This window comes from Penicillium robsamsonii (assembly GCF_028829455.1).
Source record: "Penicillium robsamsonii strain IBT 29466 chromosome Unknown utg000001l_segment0_segment0, whole genome shotgun sequence".
Classification (NCBI taxonomy): Eukaryota; Fungi; Ascomycota; class Eurotiomycetes; order Eurotiales; family Aspergillaceae; genus Penicillium; species Penicillium robsamsonii.
This window is the reverse complement of record NW_026643219.1, coordinates 6,394,294-6,418,339: the sequence shown is the minus strand read 5'-3', so window position 1 is coordinate 6,418,339 and position 24,046 is coordinate 6,394,294. Positions and strand designations below refer to the sequence as shown.

Here is a 24,046-nt window from a genome sequence, read left to right as displayed (position 1 = left end):
TCCGTTTTCTTTGCCCCATTGGGCTTCTTTGTGGATATCTTAGGCTAATGCTGTGTGATTTACATATTGAATTTAGGCCATACCTGACAGCCCTTTGCATTTGTAATACCTATTGGACAGGTAAATATTTCGGAAAGTCACAACTTGAATTTTAGTACGAAGACTACCTATGGATGTGAGCCATGATTCAGTCCACGCTACGCCCATGGGTATGCTAGTTCGATAGTGAGTAATTCCAATAATCGGTTTCTTATATTGATCTCCAAATGCTGCCTTTCCATCATATCTCAAGAGAATGTCTTGCGCCGTGGCGCTTTCAGCAAAGATAGCCAATTGGCAAGTGTTCGTTCTCTTGTAAGAATTTTACAACTAGAATATGAGGGCGAGCGGGATTACGGGAGATTGGGATATTTGCATTATTTAGGGTGCATTAGGCCCAAAACCCGACCCATTTGGGGGTTGGGTCGGGCTGGGCTTTGGGCTCTTTGGGCTCTGTGGAAGTCTAGCCGTTTGTACCTTCAACAGCGGTCATTTTCGGCGCCAATACCACTGGACCTCATATTCTACTTGTGAATGAAATTCCTCTTTTGGTTTAGGTCTTCACGTATAGAACAGCACTTGGCTCTTTCCATTTCTCCAATATCATATATAGTCCACTCCAGTTATAATAGGTATTTACTTTGTGGCTATAGGAAAGCACTTTACTCTTCACTTATAAAAGCGACAATCGGAAATTCTCCCGAGGTTTCTCGTTATCACCCTAGTCTCAGCTACGAGTCAGAGTCATCCGACAGGCTCACAAATCAATTGAATATGAGGACCTGCCAGGTTCTGGGATAAATTGGCATCTACACCTGGAGAGACCCAATGAGCGAAATATCGACAATTTGATTGGATATTCAAAAAGAGCAATAGATCACAAAGGGCAACCTTGATAAGACAATTTCTCATTCCTGCTTCTGATTTCAGTCATCCATTTCGCTATTCTTTTTCCTTTTTCTCTGTATGCGTTTATTCCTCTTTGACAGATGAATGGTCTCGCCATCGAAGGCTGATGTATCTTCATCCTAGCTAGCTTCGGCCTTTATCATCTTGGGATATTGAATATCAGCCCAATACTTGGCGTCAACTTCGTTGTCGCCAGCCTTATCCCAGCAGGATCTTCGTTGCCGTTCCCAGGTTGATCACTGTCCTTGTCTTTGGGTTGGTCTTTTTCTTCGGCTCGACTTTTGCCTTCGTTTCTGGCTTTGCTTTTGTTTCGGGTTTGTTCTTCGTCTCCGGCTTCCTTTTCGTTTCTGTGGCCGACTTGGCCTTTGTTTCTGTCTTTGGCCTGCTCTTTATCTCTGAGTTGCTCTTCGTTTTCGTGTCCGACTTGCTCTTTGCCTCCGGTTTTGCCTTGGTTTTTGTTTCCAGTTTTATTTTGCTCTTTGTATCCGATTTTGTCTTTGTCTCCGGGTTGGTATTGCTCTTTGCCTTTGACTTGGTCGTGGTCTCGGGCTTTGATCTCGGCTCAATCGTCACTATTGTTATTGTTGGCCCAAGGGGCTTCCCTTTCGGTTCTATTGGGATCATCTTGATATTTCTGGGGCCTCGACATTACCAGGTTAGTCTTGATCCGAGATATTTAAATTACTATTGCATTTGCAACGTCTTTGTCAGCAGCGTTGGGCACCTGAGCACTAACGTCATCCTCGTATTCGTCTGCATCGAGATTAGCATCAGCAGAACACTTTCACCGGCATCTTCCTTGCGTGCAATTTTCTCACTACTATCACCATGTCAACGTGGCTGCTCGGTTGCAGTTGTTATTTTAGGGCGTTGAAGAAAGACGTGGACATTAAGTGGGCAAAACAACAGGTGCAGCTAAATCCCCGCCATGCAGGCCACCATGACCAAGTCAATAATTGGGCCGCAGTGCATACCCTGAGAACAGCGAGATATGTGGAATTTTTTGACTGTTCTCCTGTTTGTATTTGTGCCTTCTGAAGCAATTATCATGCCATTTTCAGTCTACTATAAACCTCCACCTGATCACGATCATATGATATTTAACCCCAGCCTCTTCGACATTACTGCACATCACGATCTTCCATGTTTCTATCACTGGCATGTCTTTCCAAGATTCGTTTTGAGAAGTATCTCCGTAATCGTTAATTTCCATAGCCCTACTCCTTTCTGTTCAATCAGCAACCTTTCGTATCTATCAGTCCGAACTTTATCTGCGTATTTTGCTCATTTGATGGGAATGCTTTGTAAAAGAATCCCGAAGTCTATAATTGAGCCTAAACAAGCATTTTTACGACTCTTATGGCGGAGGCGACTCTCCAACTATAAATCCACAGGCAGGAATGGGCTTGTTGATAAAACGAAAATATATATATATATATATAATCAGAAGGGGTGACAGACTGAGCTCAGCAGTTACTATGTTTGCTTTAGGCAAAGGGTCCGCTCTACAATATCTCAAACGCGATATTATATTCTGTACTTCAGAGATATTTGACTAAATCCTAATTTGGAAGGCAAAGCTATTAAACTGGCCCATCTCTAAAATGCGCGTTAGACTAGAAGCAATGCAAATAGAAGGCTTGGTTTCTACTCTCATAGAACCTAGTCAGATGGAAATCATAAGGGAGGCAATCGGTTCCATTGCTATGCCCTGTATCAATTGCTATCAATCTTCCTTCAAGAGACCTCACCTTGTAGAAATAACACCCAGGAAGCTGTAGCCATGACCTTTTTTTTGGTTTTCTTTCTTTTTTGACTGACCGCATAAGAAATCTCTCAAGTCCCTCGACTCCAGGTGCCCATTTTCATGACATTATTAATTCCAAGGTCGGGGCGGTGCATGCAGCAAATCATTTATTCTCATGCCGGACCGCGTCCCCGAGTCCCTTCGTGCTTTGTCTCCAGCCGCCGTGGGAGACTCACGTCCACAGCTTGGACTTCAGCCTCTCAATTCTCCATGGATCCCCTCACCGGAAGCTTCAGGAGTAGAGGGGCCGGCTGAAACGGTTGGCCTGCCGGATTCGTCGACCAAGACTTTGCAGTAATAAACGAAAAGTCGATAGTCCACGGATCGTCCCAAATCCTTGACCTCCTCTTGGATGAACGGAACCTTCATCGCTTCTCTGTGCAGCTCGTGCAGAAGTCTACCAAGCGCAAAATCACAAGACGGCGCATGGTCCTCTGTCTTCAGACGATTGTGCTGGTTTTGGTAGGCCATGATGAATTCTGCGGGTGTAGAGAAATTCTCTCGCTTCAGCTGTTGCCACCGTTTCACCTCATTCGCAAGGAACTTGGACTGGCTGTGCAGGCTCAGCAGCTTGATTGTATTGAATATTTCATCGGCAAAATCGAGGTCGTTTGAGTATACCTTCACTTTGTGCTGAATTGAAGTATCCACCTGATTGAACAGCCATCCAGCAACGTAAAGAGTCCAGAACTTCCATTTGCTATAGTCAGAGTCTTCTTGATGGGGTTTCGGAAGGTCACTGGCCACGGGTGCATCGAGCTTGTGAGGTCGCAAGACATGAAGGATCTCATTGCCCCAGACCGTGAGGCTAGACTCTGGCTTGAGCCTAGTGATATTCAAAAGAGCCATGGTAGACTCTCTGGGCAATTCGGTAGCTTGAGTGTATAGCCGGGGATAGAGTCTATCGTCGGTATCGTTTCTACCGCGACGAGGGGGATTGGTAAAGAACGACATGATAGCCGGGTACGGAGAGGCGGCTGTAAATATAATCGTGATGACTGAGCTTTATGGCTTTGAAGATATATTAGCATATGCTTGTTTGGTACCAGAGAAATGTCATCAACTTCCTCTAGGTGGTGCTTTGCGATCAATACGTTTATGCGAGCGAAGTGTCCGGGGTGGATGCGAGAGGAAAGAAGGAATGGGAGAATAGTGAGAGAATCCAATTTAGGTGTCATTTGCACGCGGAAAGGGCCCAAATTAGGCAATTGCGACTGAATAGAGTCAACGTATAAAGTCTGATAGTCTCATTTTACAAATTTCAGCTGCAATCAGGCAAACGCTCATCTCACATGCCTCATTCAAGAAGATATATTGGCTACTATAACTTGAGCTAATAATCTACACGAATGTCGCGTAATATCTTGTCACTTGCTCCAAATCGCCATCACCTCGAACTACGACAAATGTAGTCCTGTTGAGATTCTATTTATTTTATCGATACCTCCAAGTAAACGTTACCTCAAGAGGAACGCAGTTGCGCGTATGCCTTAGGGCCAGAAGATCACGTGCGCGATGCTGTACTATAACCTGTGAGAACAAATACGTTTTTACCACCAGACCACACACAAAAGCCAAGGTCTCTTTGTATAGTGTCTGGAGGCCCCATACCTTGTATGGCATAATCTTCCAAAACAGAATGAACGAAACCGCGAAAAGGAGAGAAACATGGGATATGTGTTGTAAAATTATTGCCTAACACCTATTTGCATATATCAGATCATCACTTCGGTTCAAAGCATGTTTTATAGTTGGCTCCCCTGCACTCTATGCATATTCTTACTTATTATCTATCTATTGGAGGTTTCTGTTATAAGTTTAACAGCTCATAGTTACACTGATGAGACCTAATAATCCCGAATTTGTATTATAATCTGCACATTGTTTTTATATATTATTCATAGATAATTGAACACTGCTCGGCGTCATTCATTAAGCCCCAATGTTATCATTCGTCATGTTCCGTTTGTGAATGGAAGCAATGGCTTTATTTTTCGCCAATGACGTTCTCCATGCCTTTATTCCTGAATTGAAACCTTCATCAATTTGCTCCAGGGTGAGTCCAGCAGTCTCTGGCACGAGCAAGAAAGTTAAAATCCCGATGGCGGCGGTAACGCCTGCATAGAAATAGCCCACATTGGGTCCCATATTCCCATAATCCGCGTTTAACATGTAGGGCGTCCAAAACGTGGCAGCAAAGGCGAATATGCCGTAGAATGCTGTTGTGTTGGCTTGTCCGAAGGTGCGAAGTGAGACACTGTGCATCTCGACTGCAGAAAGGTTAACACTTGCAGCAATTGTCCCGCCAAAGACAAAAGCCCAGAAGCACAAAAGGACAACTATCACTATCTCGGCACTTTCGTTCATCTTAAGAGCTGTGCTGACCGAGGAAAGAGTGAGCATGCATAAGCCCATGACGATGTAGCCTGAAAGCATCGCAACTCTTCTTCCGCCGTATTCCACGATAAACGGGCCAAAAAGGGATCCCCCTAGGATGCACAAGCCAATGATAACATTGATTAAATATGGGTCACTGATGCCAACTCCTTTGAGAAACAAGGTAGCGTATGGTTGTACAAATTGGATACCAGTAATGGCGACTCCAACCATGATCATGGCAGATATCAAGGTGCGGCCGATATGTTTCCTGCAATAAATATCAAGCCAAGAGACAGATTGGAGGCTTGCTCGCTCATTCGCAAGGTTGGTTCTGATATCATCAATCTGCGCGGTGATTTCCGGCGAATATGGACTTTGGCAGTATAGCACGCCGAACGAGTTCCGCGCCTCCTCCTCTCGGCCATGTCCCATGAGCCAGCGCGGTGACTCAGGGAGCATCAAAATCCCAGCCCCAAGAATAATTCCAAGGGGTATTTGGCATAGAATGGGTGTCTTCCACTGCCAGTTGTTGGTTGGCTCCAGACGAGCAGAACCGGCACATACCGCGAAAGCAGCAACATTTCCACTAGCGAGTCCAACATTATACAACCCTAAAGACAGCCCGCGCTTGCTAGCGACAATGCATTCGGAGCCAAAAGTGAGGCTAGCTGCCATCAGTTGTCCAATTCCCACACCACTGATCGATCTGCACACCATGTAGAGAAGGAAGCTTCCGCTGGTGCCAAGCATCCCAGCAGCACCAATGATTGCCAATGCGCATCCAGCCTGAATTGAAACTCTGCGTCCAACGTATTGGCCGGCCACGCCTGAAATCCCGCCTCCGATCGCAACAAACAGGAAGTTGAGGCTGATAAGGGATTGTTGCAGTGGCGTCAACGAGCAGTGCAGTATTTTATCATACGTGTTCGGGTCTAGGACTTGCTCGCAACTTCCAAACGAGCGTTTGTAAGAAGGCATGATCAAGACCGTGCCGGCGTAGCCATTGTCAAAGTTCGAGATCCATGCGGCAAACGAGACCCATAATGTGAGGCGTAGCATAGATCCAGTTGTGCTCGGAGCATTATTTGTTGGAATGTGGTGGGTAGTGGATTTAGTGAGCGTGGATTTAGTGAGCTTGCTATTAGGGCTGGACTCAGGCTCTATTTTGGGGGCTGGGTGTCGCAAATCCATGTCGAGAGATTTTGTGTAGAAAGAAGGATATTCCTACTTTCTGGGTTCATTTCGTGGTTATTAACAAAAATCGTACTCCGTATAGACTGACTGGAGAAGTAACATATTGAGCCCTTGCTGGAGCTCCTTGATGATACATTCCGGAGGTGAAACATATGTACGCAACTTGGAAAGAATGTGAGACATAATACGTGCAAATTGGGAGGCTAGCTAGTTCTCAGCCTTCAAATACCAATAGAAAAAAAAATATATAGATAGGTAGATGCTGCGTGGTATATATAGACTACAATAATTGTGGTGAAATTACAGCATCCAATCGAGAATTCACAAACCGAAAACATTCCTAAGTTCAAGATGCTCGCGCCGGGAGGCCCAGTCAGGTGCAAGATTCATGTACGAAGAAATGAATATACTATTACTGTGATAGCACAATTTAATGACCCGAGATTCCATGGCTTTTAAGGTTGTATCTAAGATATTTGTCAAGTTTATACTCCCTAAATCAGTGAAGCTTGAAATCAAGATAATATGGTATGTGGGCCTAGACCCGCTTGTTTTTTTTTTATATCCATTACCCTGTTATCATTGTAGACTACGTACATATACCGAGGTCCTCTGTCCATAAGGTTCGAACGGAATGACACGGGGTTGTCTCTGTAACATAGGATATCAACACAGCACGCGGCAAAGCTAGACACTATTCATCTGATTGATCTTGCTAGGGATAGATCGTCGCTAGTCTATTGTCGTGGTTGATGGCAGAGGCCTTTGGGGGTTGCAGTCGCATTAAACTTCCCGAAGCCCAACTCCCATATCTAGATTAATCAGAGTAAAACACTTTGAGCTGAAACCTATTTGAGACCAATCAATATCTCTCAAATGTCGTGACGTACTTCTAGATAGGGCATAGTTCCCGGTCACGTGCCACGCCAAATAACACGACGCTCCACCAAAGAACATGGGAACCGCCGGCAACTGAAGATGGAGTACACAACCGTTGCAATTCTCGCTGCGCTATATATTGGTAAGTACTATTATGCACGACGTCCCGCGGTGTCAACCCGCATCCGACAGAAACAAAGAACCAAACACTAACCACTCTCAAGCTGTTCGTCTCTTCTTTAAATCACGCAACTCGGGCCCAGCAACCATCATGTCTCACGGAAAGGTCACCGAGATCGACAAGTAAGTCCTTTATTGCTTCCGCTCAATATATTTAATTCTAATATCCGCGCAACAGCCAAGTCATCTTCAAAGCCCTCACCTCCTCCGGCCCCGTCGTCGTTGACTTCTTCGCAACCTGGTGTGGACCCTGCAAGGCTGTCGCCCCCGTTGTCGGCAAGCTCAGCGAGCAGTACCAGAATGTTCGTTTTATCCAGGTCGATGTGGACAAGCTGCAAGGTGTCGCGAAGGAACTGGGCGTGAACGCTATGCCCACCTTTGTGGTGTTCAAGGATGGCAAGGAGGTCAACCGCGTTGTTGGTGGTGACATGAAGAAACTCGAGGCGCAGATCAAGGAGATCTCGGCATAGACGCTCTACGCTTTACCTTGATCTATCAGTAGTCTTCGAGAATCTCGGAGTGGAGTGCATTCATCTCCTTATACCCGGGGAATCGTAAGATTGTTTATCGGTATAATACTGCAGTTCACGAATCAGAAATGAAGACTATGACATAATTCCCTATACAAATGTGTCAATTGACGTTGTACCATACACCCCTTGCATGAGATAAGGGCCACCGTTATCAGCGTCCGAGACCGCCCCGGACTTAGCATAAATACATATACACCGGAATTTAGGCCGCGCGCTATGGCTTTCTCTTTCCGTTTTAGTGCTCACCTCTTGCTGCTTTTTGCTCACTGAGTTCATCCGGCTTATATAATGATCCAAAGTCATTTGCTAGTTACTAAGCCTATGTAGGAAATAGGTACACACCTGAGAACAATGGAAGTCAGTCACCTGGGCACTGGCACAATGGATGAGAATATTAATGCTGCCAAACTGTAGGGCACCAAGAAACAAGAAACATGATCTCACACAGCTAAGGATACATACACTTCATGAAAATTAGTCTCTGTTTTCACATCCCCTGCCAGTCCCAAACACTCTCTGCTAAGAATTGTAGGTCCCCGTCATCGATCTGAATGTTTCGTTCTCTCGGTTCGGTGGGGGGTCTCAGGAAGAGCTTTTCGAACTCGATAACCAGAGGAGACCCTGTGGTTGTGATTTTACTGCCCTTCCTTGAGATCTGAACGGTTTGATGAAGGTGGTTAACAGGTTTATTGCCCTGGGTTCCCCAATTCTCGATGGTGATGTTGGGGGAGTGTTGATTGATTTGGAGGGTGATTACCACATTTACATCACCCCCTGAAGCTCGGAGCCAGTATCTTACATCTGACTGCAGCTTGGCCCTACTCTCTGAGAAAGCAACTTCCAGTACGACACTGGGCCAGTCCTTTGATCGGCCGCGTGGGAGTCGGATTGGCTGCCACGCCTTATCGGCTTCTTTACCCCCCATTACAGCATGGTGGGTAGCACTTCCGGTTGGGTGAAGGGAGCGATCCATCCCCATAAACTTAACTGCATCGTGGAGTACGTTGTGGAAGATTTCCGAAGCGACTTCATGGGCTTTAGACTTTGCCATTCTTAATAGCACACGGTCTAACTGGGCATCATACGAGGACCAGGAAGCAAATAGGCCCTCTTTTGCCGGAAGAAATTCACTTGTGAAGATTGAATTATTAACGTGTTCGATAAGACACCATTCACTGGTAGTGGCCTTAATTGCTGTTGCGACTGCTTGCTTGACGGTGTTGAGTAACTGCTCCCGGTCCCGATATTGGTAGACTGGGAAAACGGAAGGTGTAAGGTCGCCTAGGAAGCCGCGACCGGCTGGGTCTACATTATCCATGGCCATCGTGTCCCCGAGATGGATTTGTAGAGTTGAATATTACTGAGGCTAAGGGGGATGATATAGCTGGTCTACGTAGCTAGATAGTGGTGGACGTCAGTGACATCAGTCCCATGTCAGTGTCTAGCTTAGCATCTCACTGATAAGACAAATCTCCATGACTCACTTTTGTATGGTACAGATCCTGACCCTTATCTGGGGCATGCATCGCGAGGGATTCAGTCGTGGAATGTTGTGGCGGATCTCGATCTGTGTCGGATTGTCGGCTTGGGAGCAAGTGAATCAGTGGGGAAAGATTGATGGCAAGGGAAAGCACAGCTGTCATTAACGGTTGACGGTTTTGGGGTGAAGCATGCGGTTCTTTCTGGTGTGTTTTTTTTGTACATTGATAGTGATAATAACAAGAGTAACTTGAGCTAAAAAATACTTCAAAATATCCAAGAGAAAACCTCTCAATTGTGTACAGCCTGAAATATAACTTCCACAGAATTCGTGTACCGCATTAACTGTGGACTCAAATCAAGTCCCGGAGAAGCACCTGAATGGGATTTCAAGCTGGAAGCAGAGGAATCAACCATAGATGAGTAACGTACGCCTGACTGAGCCATCTGTTGTTGCTGCGGTTGATACATTTGCTGCCTGTGTAGATCTGGATTGTACCTCTTGTCAAACTGCCCTCCGCCCCTCAACTCGCTGACTTCCACCGCAACGACTTCTCTTCCAATGACCCCAGCGTAGTCGTTTGCCTTCTGGACGGCGTTGCGCATTGCCTCTTCGCGAGACTCGGTACTCATGGCCTTTTGCGTCGCCTCGGTGAGACACCAATCGAGGGACTTGATCTCGATGTTGGGGTAAGAAATTAGCTTTGCGACGATTACGCCAAGCTTCGTGAAGTCCTGGAAGAGTGCGTTGAGCGAGATAATAGCATGGTAGATTGTAGGTAGACGCTCGCCCGAACTATCCCCTGGAAATGTAGCGTCTGTTCGTAGCGAGGTGGAAGAGAAAGTGGTCACCGGTGAGCCTGCAATAGTTTCGCCAGTCTCCGTTTTGGGTGGCAGCTCATTAAAAAGCCTGTTGATCTCATTGGACGCCTCGATCGCCTCCTTGGACACGGTTTCTTGGTTCGGTCCACTCGTATGGATGACGAAGGCGAGTGCAGCTCGTTCCGGCTGGCGGGTGATGGACGATTTGCCCTCCAGCACGATCTTGAGTGGGGCCATTTTTGTCTTGAAATTGCTAGAGAAAAGTTGTCTTGCACATACCAAGTAGGCACAGGTGTGCCTTTAATACCTGAAAGTGGCCCCCTAAAAACGCCTTGGTGGTGGCTATGGGCTATGTTTGACACAGCCGCATTCGCGGGGAATCGATGACCGCCTTGTCACTTCTACAACAAAGGTGAGTTTTCTATCAGATCTGCATCGAACCCTTGGAAAAATTAGCCGTATGAAGTCTTCGCTATCTCCCGTGATCCCTTTGATTCATCTATGCTGAGGCACTCCAGGAATAATGCGAGACTTGTGCCACGGGTGTGGACTATACATGTTAACGTAGAATAGAAGATGGGGAACTATATAGTGCCAACAAGACATGGAATACCTATACTTTGTACTACGGTTTGTTAAATAGATAACCTTCCAGGCTGCAAGGAGTCATACCAAGACAAGTGAAACCTCGCCTACGGCAGGTTTTTGGTCCATCGCGTCAACCGGGCTTTTCGCCGGATGTTAATCAGGTGCCATGAACATTATTTACATTAGCAATATTATAGGTGTTTTAGAGTAGGGCATATATCGATATCATAAAACTATCTGAGACGGAGAAATAATCTCGTGCTTGGCGCGATGGACCCCAAAACCTGCCATACTCCCTTGCCGTGTTTGAGTTGTTTGGACCGAAATAACATACTATTCCATATATGTACTAGCTGACCTTGGCACCAGGGGATATATCTATAGACCTATCGACTTAAAATCATAGCACTTTATTTTTCAAATTATTCTTCAATATATATATCCAACATGCCATGCCAAAATTGCTCCTCAGACAAACCCTCAGTCAAACCCTCGTGCGACTCTAAACAAGACCACGACGCGTCCCTTCTGCAAAGACCCTTCCAATTAGTCGTCAAATATCTACCCGAAGGATCTGCATTGCTTTCGTCTTCGTGTTGTTGGCTGCCAGTATGTTCTTTTCCATGTTAATAAGCTGTTGAATTAATATGCTAATCTGTCGGTCATAGACTGTCCTAAACTTTCTCTTTGCTGGTTCGGTGGCTACTGCTGGCATCGAGAACCTGCGAAATGTTTTTCTTGCGATTTCGATCCTGACCCTTATCTGGGGCGTGCATCGCGAGGGATTCAGTCGTGGAATGTTGTGGCGGATCTCGATCTGTGTCGGATTGTCGGCTTGGGAGCAAGTGAATCAGTGGGGAAAGGTTGATGACAAGGGAAAGCACAGCTGTCATTAACGGTTGACGGTTTTGGGGTGAAGCATGCGGTTCTTTCTGGTGTGTTTTTTTTTGTATATTGATAGTGATAGTGTGAGTGTCAATATCATAAGAGAAGAAATTATCAATACGGCACGAATCTTGCTCGCTAGATGAACATTAGCCGCGCATGCTTAGGAGCTCTCGTGTACGTAGAGACCGGTAAATGCTCTATTTAGAAAACAGACTATTTGTCATCACCAGATTGTTGTAGATGACACTGACACTGCTTGGGCCCATGACCATACTTGCTCAAATAAGGTCCAAGCGGACATGTTTTTCTATTGCTCGTAATCTCCATAAAGCTTGAACTGACTAGGAGTACCATATAATAGTACCGGTAGTACAATGCACAAAATATCTCCAAATGAACCAAGAGCGACCGGCGACATTCCAGGGTTTCTCAAACAAGCTGAGTGACTCCGTCCGCCTCCCCGCTACGCACATTCTTTCCCTTTGCCTTGATGGCCTCCAACACAGTTTCGTATGAGGGAAAAGGTCCAACCACCACGGAAATAGTCTGCTCTTCCAGGGAAATGGAGTGGTTCTGCACACCTAGAAGGTACAAGCAAAGAGGTTAGTGCTCTGAAAATGATACCTATGATGATAAAGTAACGCTGGGGAACTCACCATTCAGGGCTTCAACAGCTTCCTTTATGGCGCTGGAGCAGCCACCGTAGCCCATTTGGACATTGAACTTGTACTGGTAGTCTGACATGGTTTCAACAGTGGGATTTCTGGGGTGGATAGAAAAGATAGAGATACAGAGAGGGAATGGGGGAGGGAGGGATATAATTGTAGTAGCACATATATATATTGTAGAGAGGCTGTCGTTGAATTGAGACCAGCAATTCACAGGGAAGTATCGACGACAATTTTTCTTTCTCTTCCATCTGCTCCCCTACCTGCGGCATTTGTGCGTCAAGTGCTTCGGTTCATACTGGCTTGTCTGGATGCTGACCTGCTGCGTGAATTGTGCGATTGGCAACTTACAACCGACAAACCCCCATCCACTCAGCACAATGTATCACACATAATTCTCCTCACGCTGTTAGCCACTCGTTGTGTACTCCATTGGGTGTTATCCAGCTTGGTACCGGACCAGACCTGTTCCTTGAGGTATTGCAAGAAGCCAGGCTTAATACTTGCCTCAGCTCCACCATCCGAACTACAATGATGAATTTCCATGAGTATGGCCTCGATGGTGGCGACATTTGTCGCCACGTTGCCATACAATTATCTACGATTGCGCAAGTGTGGAAAAACGTGTCAATGAACCTTCCAATCTGATATTCAAGAGAGAATTTTTCAATATCAAATGGATTTGCAATCATACAGCGCCAGCATCGAATAACTAACAAGTGACCCCTATATCAAGTGGTTAAACAGCTATTTTCCTTTTTACGCCTTGGGGTGAGACTTGAGCATATCCATATGTCTATGTCCAAGTATACCGCAAGAATAGTTGGTCGCGTATCTGTTGGTCTTTCTATTCGTCCTTGTAGTGCCCTCAGTTGTCTTTAAGATAGATAGCAGAAAGCGGCAAGAGGCGTGAATGCCACTGTTCTATAACCTTCTAATATAAAGCGGTACTCCGAGAAAATCGCTCCCAAATCCGGTATATAAAGAGAGAACGGACAATTTGGGGAAGTCCCAAGATTGATTGGCCCCCCAACTCCGATGCAAGGTGGCGCCTGCACGTGGGATGCTGCCTAATAAAGACATGGATTGTGCTTCGCCCAATGGGTATATCATTAATGCATTAGACGTGTCTGATTCTCCAAACGCCCAGGGCTTTAAAGAAACGGTCAGAAACGGTCACCCGAAGATATCCCGGGGCTAACCAGATGGGTGCTGGCGTAATGGGTCCAAAAGGATTTTGCAAGCCGATTCTTTCTGAATAAAGAGATTTCAAGGTTATTAAGTTGCCTATGGAGAGTATCCCTTAAAGGGGATATGGTCCCTAACGATGTATATCGGTCCTCTACACGGAGTAAATAGATACATTGAAAGCCAGACTTCTCACAGACCTGTATCAGGGCATATCCATGTATGTATTCGCTGTGATTGCCTATAGTGGAGGGCACTAATTGGCTCTTCTCCACACCCCCAGATCGAGAATTCTAGAACGAGTTCTGCAAGATTGGATTGAATTTATAATCATAACTGCCTGACAAGACACGAGTCATATCGACTCTTTACGCTTTAAACCCATTTGGGACCCCGTCTGCTTGGCATCTTCGAATCTGGTCACTCCACCGCGGAATATGCCGTCCGTGGTAGACCCCCACATTGGTTTGGTCAATGGGGGCTTGTGCTTGGACGCAATTTCTGAGGCCCAAGGCTATTTTCATTACTGTAAAGATTTAGCTGGGCTTGAAGGGTTTAAGATGCTACCTGACTCTAGCCAAGGATCCTTCGGGTTTAGCTTCTTCGCTATCTTCTAGCTTTTTTTTTTTTTAAACGCCTTTGTTTCAGGGGCTCCAAAACGTTGACATTATCCTACCTCTTTTTTTTCCTTTGTACCTCCCCATATAATAATTTAATAATTCCACACACTCTTGAGGAGCTCCCGTGGACGTACTCGCGGAGAGTTTATAACGGGATCGGCCCCCGGCACTAAAGATCTTCAATGACAAACATTCAGTCGGACCACAAGCTGGCCATGGCGGAAACCAGCAGCAAATCCGATGTTGATACCTTAGACGCAAACAGCTATGGACGACAGCTGGAAGAAATTCGCATCGCTAACACGCCGGCCAATACCTCTTTCCAGACGGGTGTCGATGTTACGACCGCTGAGAAGGACTTTTCGGAGTTGAGCAAACAATTCTCCAACATCTCGCACCAAGCCCACAGATTATCCCGACAAGAATCACGAGTATCCAAGACGGCAGTGACAACTGAAGATATCGAGAAAGCCGAAACCGAGGGCTCTATAGCGTCAGATGACTCATGGAATCTGGAGACAACTCTTCGTGGCGATCGTGTCGCCTCTGAACAGGCTGGAATCAAAGATAAGCACATCGGTTAGTAGATGCTCACATTCAGACTGCCAATAGGTACTGACTATCTTCCTAGGTGTGATTTGGGACAACCTGTCAGTTCGTGGAATGGGCGGTGTCAAGACATACATCAAAACGTTCCCAGATGCAATCATCGATTTTCTTAATCTACCGGGAACACTCATTGACCTCTTCGGGTGGAGAAGTAAAGGCCAAGAGTCGGGCATCCTGGAAGGTTTCCGAGGTCTCACACGGCCCGGTGAGATGGTCTTGGTCCTTGGACGTCCCGGATCAGGCTGTACGACTTTCCTCAAAGTGATCGCGAACCAACGGATTGGATATACCGGCGTGGATGGTGAGGTCCTCTACGGTCCTTTTGAAGCGGATGCGTTCTCCAAAAGATTCCGTGGAGAAGCCGTGTATAATCAAGAGGACGATATTCACCAGCCCACCTTGACTGTGAAACAAACCCTTGGATTCGCCCTCGACACGAAGACCCCTGGAAAGCGCCCACTTGGTGTGTCGAAAGCCGAGTTCAAAGAAAAAGTGACCAATTTACTTCTGAAAATGTTCAATATCGAGCACACTGCCAATACTGTGATCGGCAATCAGTTTATTCGTGGTGTCTCTGGAGGTAAGCAACCTGCGTTATGTATGCAGCTCTCCTCAAATGGAAGCTAATTAGAACAGGTGAGCGGCGTCGCGTGTCAATTGCAGAAATGATGATCACCTCTGCGACTGTATTGGCCTGGGATAACAGCACTCGTGGTTTGGATGCCTCAACTGCCCTCGATTTTGCCAAGTCGCTGCGGATTCTGACCAACATATACAAAACGACAACTTTCGTGTCCCTCTACCAAGCGTCCGAGAACATCTATAAACAGTTCGACAAGGTCCTTGTGATTGATAATGGTCGTCAAGTATTCTTCGGTCCTACATCCGAAGCACGGTCGTATTTCGAAGGTCTTGGCTTCCGCGAAAAGCCTCGCCAGACCACTCCCGATTATTTGACAGGATGCACTGATCCTTTCGAGAGGGAGTTCAAAGATGGAAGAAGTGCCGACGATGTGCCATCCACGACACAAGCACTTGTTGAAGCCTTTGATAAATCCATCTTCAGTGAAACATTAGACGAGGAAATGAAAACATACCGCGCCCAGATCCAGAAGGAGAAGAAAAAATACGATGATTTTGAGATCGCCAACAAAGAGGCGAAGCGCAAGTTTACTTCTGACTCATCGGTATACTCAATTCCCTTCCACCTGCAAACCTGGGCTTTGATGAAACGACAGTTCCTCCTCAAATGGCAAGACAAGTTTGCTTTGACCGTGTCTTGGGTTACGTCTGTTGGTATTGCCATCATCCTGGGTACTGTGTGGCTCAATCAACCCAAGACGAGTGCCGGTGCCTTTACTCGAGGAGGTCTTTTGTTCATCAGTCTGCTGTTCAACGGCTTCCAGGCATTCTCGGAACTTGCAGCTACAATGATGGGCCGCTCAATTGTCAACAAGCACCGTTCATTCACGTTCTACCGACCTAGCGCACTTTTCATTGCACAGATCCTGGTTGACACTGCGTTTGCCGTGGCAAGGATCCTCGTGTTTAGTATCATCGTGTACTTTATGTGCGGACTGGTTCTTGATGCCGGAGCGTTCTTTATATTTGTTGTGATCATCCTCGAGGGCTATGTTACTATGACAGTGTTCTTCCGAACCGTCGGATGTCTATGCCCTGACTTCGATTATGCCATCAAGTTCGCATCCGTGATCATTACATTCTTCGTCTTGACATCCGGATATCTCATTCAGTGGTCTGGCGCTCAGGTGTGGCTGCGATGGATTTACTTCATCAACCCCTTTGGTCTTGGATTCGCTGCATTGATGGTCAACGAGTTTAAGCACCTTACTCTGACATGTACCACAGACTCGCTCGTTCCAACTGGACCTGGTTATAGCGACATTGCACACCAGGCCTGTACTCTAGCGGGAGGCGAGCCTGGGTCGGCAATCATCCCGGGCTCCAACTACCTTGCTCAATCTTTCAGTTACCTTGGAGGTGATCTTTGGCGAAACTTTGGCATCATGCTGGCCCTGATTGTTGGTTTCCTCTGTTCAAACCTGTATTTCGGAGAAACACTCCAATTTGGTGCAGGCGGCAAGACCATCACTTTCTATCAGAAAGAAAACGCCGAGCGGAAAGAACTAAATGAGGCTTTGATGAAGAAAAAAGCAAGCAGACAGGCAAAAACTCTTGACTCTGATGCAGGATCAAACCTCAAAATTAGCTCCAAGTCCGTGTTCACCTGGGAGGACGTCTCTTACGAAGTGCCTGTGCCCTCCGGTACCCGACGTCTTCTGAACTCTGTTTACGGCTATGTTCAGCCCGGAAAGTTGACAGCACTCATGGGAGCATCCGGTGCAGGAAAGACAACGCTGCTGGACGTTTTGGCGGCAAGAAAGAACATTGGTGTTATTACCGGCGATATTTTCGTCGACGGCAAGCCACCGGGCACCGCGTTCCAAAGAGGTACATCTTACGCGGAGCAACTTGATGTTCATGAGGACATGCAAACAGTACGAGAAGCACTGCGTTTCTCTGCGGATCTACGCCAGCCATTTGAAACTCCGCAATCGGAAAAGTACGCTTACGTGGAAGAGATCCTAACCCTCTTGGAGTTGGAAAATCTGGCAGATGCAATCATCGGTACACCTGAAACTGGTCTCTCGGTTGAAGAAAGAAAGCGAGTCACAATCGGCGTCGAACTGGCGGCGAAACCTGAGCTACTTCTGTTTTTGGATGAGCCTACCTCTGGTCTGGACGGCCAATCCGCCTGGAACATTGTTCGTTTCCTTCGGAAGCTAGCAGCAGCTGGCCAAGCTATCCTCTGCACCATCCATCAACCGAACGCCGCTCTCTTCGAAAGCTTTGATCGTCTGCTCCTACTCCAAAGAGGAGGCGAATGCATCTACCACGGTGACATTGGCCCTGACTCCGAGATCCTGTTGGACTACTTCCGTCGCAATGGAGCCGAGTGCCCTCCGGATTCTAACGTGGCTGAATGGATGCTCGATGCCATCGGCGCTGGCCAAACACGTCGGATCGGAGACCGTGACTGGGGCGACATTTGGCGCACCTCTCCTGAGCTGGAGCAAGTTAAAAAGGAAATCATCCAGATCAAGGAAGTTCGTGCGCAGGCTGTCCGGGACAATCATGACGAGAATAAGGTGGATAGAGAATACGCTTCACCTCTCTGGCACCAGATCAAGGTCGTCGGTCGACGGACCAATCTATCATTCTGGCGCTCAAGAAACTATGGTTTCACCAGGCTTTACACCCATGTTGTGATTTCCATCATCACCGGTCTTGTATTCTTGAACCTTGACGACTCCCGATCCTCGCTTCAATACCGCATTTTTGTTATTTTCAACGTTACCGTCCTGCCTGCTATCATTTTGCAGATGGTTCAACCGCGGTACGACATGGCCCGTCTGATCTTCTACCGCGAATCCGCCTCAAAAACCTACAGCCAGTTCGCCTTTGCACTATCACTGGTCGTCGCCGAAATCCCTTACAGTCTCCTGTGCGCCGTCTGCTTCTTCCTCCCACTGTACTACATCCCCGGATTCCAACCCGAGTCCAGCCGAGCGGGCTACCAGTTCCTCATAATCCTCATCACAGAGATGTTCTCCGTGACTCTGGGCCAGATGATCTCAGCCCTGACACCCAACAGCTTCATCGCATCCCAGTTTAACCCACCGATCGTGATTATCTTCTCTCTATTCTGTGGCGTTGCAATCCCCAAGCCGCAGATGCCAGGCTTCTGGCGCGCATGGCTATACCAGCTCGATCCATTCACCCGCCTGATCGGCGGCATGGTCGTGACAGAGCTGCAGGGCCGGGATGTGGTTTGCGCAGAGCAGGAGCTGAATCTTTTCAATGCCCCTGATAATCTCACCTGTGGCGAGTACATGAAGCCGTTCTTTGAGCGCGGTGGTAAGGGATACCTTGTCGATGATGCGGCGCAGGCCTGCAAGTACTGTGCGTACAAGGTTGGAGAAGAGTTCTACGCGACCTTCAGTATGTCCTTTGATAACAGGTGGCGGGATCTGGGTATCTTCGCTGCATTCATTGTGTCCAACCTGGCTATCTTGTTCCTCGCGGTAAGTGGATATATTCTCTACTTTTGTGATTGTGACGCTAACTGGTTTTGATATAGTCTCGCTTCTTGAACTTCAACCGGCGATAAACAGCAACATATGGTCCTGCTAATCCCCGTCAAATTGACTAACCGTAAAGTGCCTTTGCGTAGAATATCCTTCCCATCCAGACCACAATATGTGGTTCAAAATTTAATCCAAAAATGCATGAGTTTTTTCTTTCTAATATCGAAACCTCCTTACTCTGACCCCTTTGAAGTAGTAACATCGTAGCGACCCCAACCCTTCACTGACGCAAGGTAACTAGAAGAAATAGAGCAGAGCAAACATTGCATGGGAGTAGCACTACTGGGTTTTCCAGACGTTACAAGCTTCAAACGCTTGTAAATATACAGAACTGCGGAAACTTACATGTAGTTATCGAAAGAGCACATAAATAGATATATTCGGAAGCACCGAGGCCCTAAAACCTCTTGGTCAAAAGCTAAATAGAGAGCCAGCTCGATTAGTCTTGGCCCAGGAAGACCCGTGAAATATCAAATCTCATCTGCAGGTCCCCATAATACTGCCAAGTAAGAATTTGAATAATGCGACGTGTACCCCTAGGATAGCCCCCAAAACAAGGGCACCAACAGCCTTCCCCAACGGAGTCCCCATCGTTTCCCGATAATCATCAGTATGGTACAGCCATGTCCTCATTTGACTATCTCCCACGAGCTCAAGTCCATATCTCGGATAAAGCACCTTATCCACAAAGGTATGAGTCTCCTCATTGACGACCGTCATCCGAAAAACATGTTTCAAAGAATCGATATCGAAGAAACCTTGATAGTGAGCCTGAGCAATTTGTGATCATTGAGGACCATCAAGTCTGACATTGTTGTCAGCGAAGATCGCAGTATGTACCACACGTCCGTGGTACTTGTTCCAAGCCACAGAACCGTCTTTCTCGATTCCAAGTTTGCGAAGATATAACTGGTGGTAATCCATTCCAATGGGAAGATTGAGTGGACGAGGGTCCCCGATTTCCTCGGGTGCGTCTACCCACGCATTAAAGTATGCGTCCCATCGATTCCTGTCGTCGGAGGGTTGTATCAGCTCGTTCAATTTTAGTGTGGATGGCGAAACGGTACATTGCCTTTGGCAGTTGGTGTCGTCTGGGTCATTGATCCAGGTTTGGTAGTCGTTTCCCTTTTGTCGGAATAAGTTGATCATCTCCTTGGTCATTGCAGGGTGTAGATCTGGGTTATGTCTTGACTTCAGGGGGTTTTCCTGGCGGGTCCACAGGCTTATTGCTGGGGTCTTTCTTTTCCGGATCTTCTTGGCATCTCTCTTCAAGGATTGAAGTAGATCCATCTAGGGCAAGGCCAGTGCGAAAAGCAATCACGTTGAGAATGCTAACATAGCAGAGAATGCATGCATGGGATTTTTGTAAGAGATAGAAGAGAGTGAGAAACTGTCTGAGGCTAGGCGAGCGCTCAATATGGAAGGTGAGACGGAACGTGACTTCGAAAATTGGTCGAGTGACTGGATGTTATTGAGGCATTGATATCGTGAGAGACATTGGATGTCTTTGCTGTCACAGTTACTTTATGGCTGGGCGCTTACTTTTCAGATTTTGCTCTCCTGCAATAGAATACTCTGTTATATTTGAAGTGTCTTGGGATCTTAGTAAATGTCAGATCAAACCCGAGTATTGGATTCGATATCGTCTCATCTCGAATTCTATACATATATGCCTGAGTGGCCTCCAAGTTTCGGTGATATGGAGGTGCCTTGAAAACCAACAAGTGTCAGCAAAACATGGTGATATCACATACAAAATCCTATCTAACTATGTATCTACGGAGGTTGGTTTTAGGGATTTCTGCTCAACCCTTCTCCATGTTTGCCTGAACGCGTGAGCGATTCCCACACATGGAGATATAGCAATTAAAGGTTAGGATAGCCTAAATTGCGAGCCTGGCGCAGCATGCCAATAGAGACTTGTGTTGATACGGGTTAGGGGAGGCCCGATTTGATGAGTGGATGGTTGTATTTCTGTTAGGCAAGGGACAAAAAGACTCGGCTCCTGACCCCAACAATAAATTCCTTTAATTTGTTTAGAACTGAAAACCCTGAGACCAATCATATCACCATAACCAAATAAATCCTGTGGGTTAAATCAGGCCATGTCTTAATGTATTGACCGTGTGTGCTTTGGCCTGCAAGGAGACTCGATCAATCATTTAAAAGCGAAGGAAAGGGACCCCTACCAGGTGGTGACCGCGAGAATGTTGATTAAACGTATTCATCGGTGACCCCAGGAAAGAGCGATTCCCTTCATCACTAGGTACTCGGCCCTTGTTCTCCCACATGGAAAGCCTTGCCATTGACAGGACCATCCACACGTGGGGCCTGGTTGGTCGCTGTGAAAATGAGGTTTTATCCATATCAGCCTTCATTTGGGGCCATGTGCATTAGTAGCACACAGTTTCTTGGAGTCTAGCTCATGATTGATTGTCCTTCAAGTCCATGGGAGAGTAGACGCATAATAAATTTCGGGATGCTTCCGACGAATTTCAAGATGTTATTGACTCCACCGGGATACCAGTGGACAGCAGAAAACAGGGTGAAGTGCGTAGCGATTGAATATGGCAGTGAGCGCAATAATGTCGGGCAGCCAGGTGACCGTCTCTCCGATGAGACTTCAGTCAACACGCATCACCCCTTCGCGCTGTAGGTGATTTCGGCCAACTCTCGACTTAAGCACGCCATTTCCGAACCGTGTTGATGGTTCGAGGTTGATGGTCGCTTCATAGTTGCAAAAAGGCATACTTTGCCTAGACTTTCCCAAAAGGGTCATTAAGCCACTATCTGAGAGACATTCGAAGGGACCGAGGAGAGAGATGTTGTTCTTCCTCTTGGCAAGGAGCAAACTCTGCGCTTTTGCTTTCGAAGAACTCGTGAGCTTTCATGATCAATCTCAATGCTTTCTCAACACCAGGAGAAACGGAGGATCCATGGATAGCCATCCATCGTTGTAAAAGCTGCTGCAGGTGAGGCCCTAGCTCTAGCAAGGCAATGTGACGAAGCTGCATTGTCAGCTGTGGATGACAGAAGCCGCCCATGAGAGTCAACATCGCCGTCTCGAGTCTAACGAGACAATTCGTTGTATCAGCAATAATGCACAATGCACAAGAAAGCTTCGAGGATCAGACACTTACGAAAGCGAGCATGGCCATGTGTCTACCATGACGGTATACGGCACCTGTTTCATGTATCTTAATTTGAATAGGCAAGTGTCAAGAGCAACCCGACATCCATCCAGCACACGCAGGTTGTTGTTGAGATCCCACGAGGGATTAGCGAGAGCCCATTCCAGATAAGGTCGATAGATAACACTTCGACAGCTGAGATACCACTGCCTCAAATACTCGCTATGCGGATCGTCTGCAGGTTTTCCGTCTTCGGGGAATTGCAGACTTGGAGGCAGTGTGTGATACCAGTCTTGCAGCTGGCGAGCCAGTTCGTGGTTCACGGAAGGAAAATTATTGGAATCAATTTGAAGGCCAATTTCGCGGTCATAGAGCATGTAGTGAGCTCGGTTGAGTAAGCGACGGAGTGCTATCGATGCAAGGAAGTAGAAGGTCGACTTTTCTTCCTCTTCGATAGCTTCGTGTGAGTGAAATTTGCCCGGAAGAGAAAATATTGATTCGATCTCAGCATTGCAGTTTTGTGGAAGTGATGGCAACTCGGAGATATAGTTGCTAGTGCCAGTCAGACGGTGATCAACATAAAGTGTCATCTCCTGTTCTTACCTTTCTAGTACAAAGCACGACCAAAATATTCTGGTGATATGTTCTTGATCATCACGCTCAGGATTGTTAAAGGGGCAAGAGAGCAGGAACCGACAACGAGTTGCTGCGCTGTTCACATAAGACCATGTTTGCAACGGTCTTTGCAAAAAGGAGAAGTAGAGGCTACATGTAGATATTTGTTAATTTCGTCTTGACCCGCCATTTTGACACGTAAAAATGTTGTCATACCCAGTTAGCAAGAGGCATTGGCATGCCTCCACATTCATCTCGATGTGGGCCAAGTGAAGCATCTTCATGGCGGCTGTGAACCATGACGCTCCTTGAAGCTTCAGTTGTTGAGACTTGTTTTCAGAACTGTCCTCTGTCACGGAAGCCCCAACGCAACCCAAGGCCATGACCAATAACGCCAGACATGATTGACAACTAGGCTCCAAATTCTCTTGCCATATCCTCAATTGCAATGACTTCAGATCGTCCAAGCTGATCGTAGGGAACCAAAAGTTATATGTCCGTTGGAATGCGCCTACCATATTTTTGACTTCTGACAAACCCACGCTGGGAAATATGCCATAGAGTTTGCTTTGAAATGACGGTCGTCCATATTCGAGTGACAAAAATGAAGACTCTGCCTCCTCCAATATTGAAGGATGACCACGAAAGACTGGCCATTTCAACAGAGACTCTGCCGATGAAAGATGTCCTGACGAAAGGACAGCACTTTCAGTGGGGTCCCTGATTGTGCAACCGCCTGGATGATGGCGTGCATCCTGAGACATTGGGGTAATTGTCGAACCCCGGGACGTCGAATTGGCCTGCATGCCACTCATCACATTTGAACAGGAACCCATTGCCTGGAATTTATCATCAGTGAGCAAGAAATGACATTTGGCCACTCGTTACATACGACCATGCCCCGAAGTTCGTCAATAGAAGCTTCCATTCGCAAGACCGTATCCAAGATCATTTCACTTTTCCCTCTTCTAAACAGATGTTAATTGTTGATCTTTAAGACGGCACCAACTCACTTACGAAGTAGCTTCTGTTCCGTATAGACACGTTTGGTTCAAGCTCACACAGGGTCCACAGGGATCCCGCGCGTCACATCTGTCGGGTTTATTAACCATGTGCCACAAGATCACATAAAACATGACCAACCTTGTTTTTCGCTGGCGGCATGAGTCGCACTGTGGGTTGGATTAGTTTCAATGTTCGACTCAACTGGTCAGTTCCCGACAAGGAGAGAATGGGAGACAGACCGCTCGAGCCGCCCTAAATCTCTTCATTTCGAGCCAGGATACTAGTATGAGGGGTCCCTGGCAACTTTTAGCTTCAGCAATGAGCTTCTTATTGGTAGCAAATGA

The 24,046-nt window shown here is 46.8% G+C and overlaps 11 protein-coding genes across 11 annotated transcripts; 3 read left to right on the top strand and 8 right to left on the bottom strand.

Moving 5' to 3' along the window:
- Positions 1–1,146: 1,146 nt before the first annotated feature.
- On the bottom strand, positions 1,147–1,572 carry N7447_002494 (uncharacterized protein; the record flags this gene model as incomplete). The annotated part of the gene is made up of 1 exon (XM_057226769.1): positions 1,147–1,572. One exon carries the CDS (start codon positions 1,570–1,572, stop codon positions 1,147–1,149), a length of 426 nt encoding a protein of 141 aa, XP_057090785.1.
- Positions 1,573–2,947: 1,375 nt separating this feature from the next.
- Positions 2,948–3,709, bottom strand: N7447_002493 (uncharacterized protein; the record flags this gene model as incomplete). Its single annotated transcript, XM_057226768.1, has 1 exon — positions 2,948–3,709. One exon carries the CDS (start codon positions 3,707–3,709, stop codon positions 2,948–2,950), a length of 762 nt encoding a protein of 253 aa, XP_057090784.1.
- Positions 3,710–4,687: 978 nt separating this feature from the next.
- N7447_002492 (Major facilitator superfamily domain general substrate transporter) lies at positions 4,688–6,325 on the bottom strand (the record flags this gene model as incomplete). The annotated part of the gene is made up of 1 exon (XM_057226767.1): positions 4,688–6,325. The coding sequence occupies one exon, from the start codon at positions 6,323–6,325 to the stop codon at positions 4,688–4,690; it is 1,638 nt and encodes a 545-aa protein (XP_057090783.1).
- A 981-nt stretch (positions 6,326–7,306) lies between these two features.
- N7447_002491 (thioredoxin family protein) lies at positions 7,307–7,857 on the top strand (the record flags this gene model as incomplete). The annotated part of the gene is made up of 3 exons (XM_057226766.1): positions 7,307–7,349; positions 7,432–7,510; positions 7,566–7,857. The coding sequence occupies 3 exons, from the start codon at positions 7,307–7,309 to the stop codon at positions 7,855–7,857; spliced, it is 414 nt and encodes a 137-aa protein (XP_057090782.1).
- A 550-nt stretch (positions 7,858–8,407) lies between these two features.
- On the bottom strand, positions 8,408–9,244 carry N7447_002490 (uncharacterized protein; the record flags this gene model as incomplete). Its single annotated transcript, XM_057226765.1, has 1 exon — positions 8,408–9,244. The coding sequence occupies one exon, from the start codon at positions 9,242–9,244 to the stop codon at positions 8,408–8,410; it is 837 nt and encodes a 278-aa protein (XP_057090781.1).
- Positions 9,245–9,690: 446 nt separating this feature from the next.
- On the bottom strand, positions 9,691–10,458 carry N7447_002489 (SIMPL domain-containing protein; the record flags this gene model as incomplete). The annotated part of the gene is made up of 1 exon (XM_057226764.1): positions 9,691–10,458. The coding sequence occupies one exon, from the start codon at positions 10,456–10,458 to the stop codon at positions 9,691–9,693; it is 768 nt and encodes a 255-aa protein (XP_057090780.1).
- Positions 10,459–11,256: 798 nt separating this feature from the next.
- N7447_002488 (uncharacterized protein) lies at positions 11,257–11,705 on the top strand (the record flags this gene model as incomplete). The annotated part of the gene is made up of 2 exons (XM_057226763.1): positions 11,257–11,418; positions 11,478–11,705. 2 exons carry the CDS (start codon positions 11,257–11,259, stop codon positions 11,703–11,705), a joined length of 390 nt encoding a protein of 129 aa, XP_057090779.1.
- A 421-nt stretch (positions 11,706–12,126) lies between these two features.
- N7447_002487 (heavy-metal-associated domain-containing protein) lies at positions 12,127–12,441 on the bottom strand (the record flags this gene model as incomplete). The annotated part of the gene is made up of 2 exons (XM_057226762.1): positions 12,127–12,278; positions 12,354–12,441. 2 exons carry the CDS (start codon positions 12,439–12,441, stop codon positions 12,127–12,129), a joined length of 240 nt encoding a protein of 79 aa, XP_057090778.1.
- A 1,914-nt stretch (positions 12,442–14,355) lies between these two features.
- Positions 14,356–18,974, top strand: N7447_002486 (putative ABC transporter; the record flags this gene model as incomplete). Its single annotated transcript, XM_057226761.1, has 4 exons — positions 14,356–14,752; positions 14,805–15,362; positions 15,419–18,888; positions 18,945–18,974. The coding sequence occupies 4 exons, from the start codon at positions 14,356–14,358 to the stop codon at positions 18,972–18,974; spliced, it is 4,455 nt and encodes a 1,484-aa protein (XP_057090777.1).
- Positions 18,975–19,737: 763 nt separating this feature from the next.
- On the bottom strand, positions 19,738–20,241 carry N7447_002485 (uncharacterized protein; the record flags this gene model as incomplete). The annotated part of the gene is made up of 1 exon (XM_057226760.1): positions 19,738–20,241. One exon carries the CDS (start codon positions 20,239–20,241, stop codon positions 19,738–19,740), a length of 504 nt encoding a protein of 167 aa, XP_057090776.1.
- Positions 20,242–21,737: 1,496 nt separating this feature from the next.
- On the bottom strand, positions 21,738–23,625 carry N7447_002484 (fungal specific transcription factor domain-containing protein; the record flags this gene model as incomplete). Its single annotated transcript, XM_057226759.1, has 5 exons — positions 21,738–22,020; positions 22,092–22,634; positions 22,686–22,847; positions 22,914–23,536; positions 23,590–23,625. 5 exons carry the CDS (start codon positions 23,623–23,625, stop codon positions 21,738–21,740), a joined length of 1,647 nt encoding a protein of 548 aa, XP_057090775.1.
- Positions 23,626–24,046: the final 421 nt, after the last annotated feature.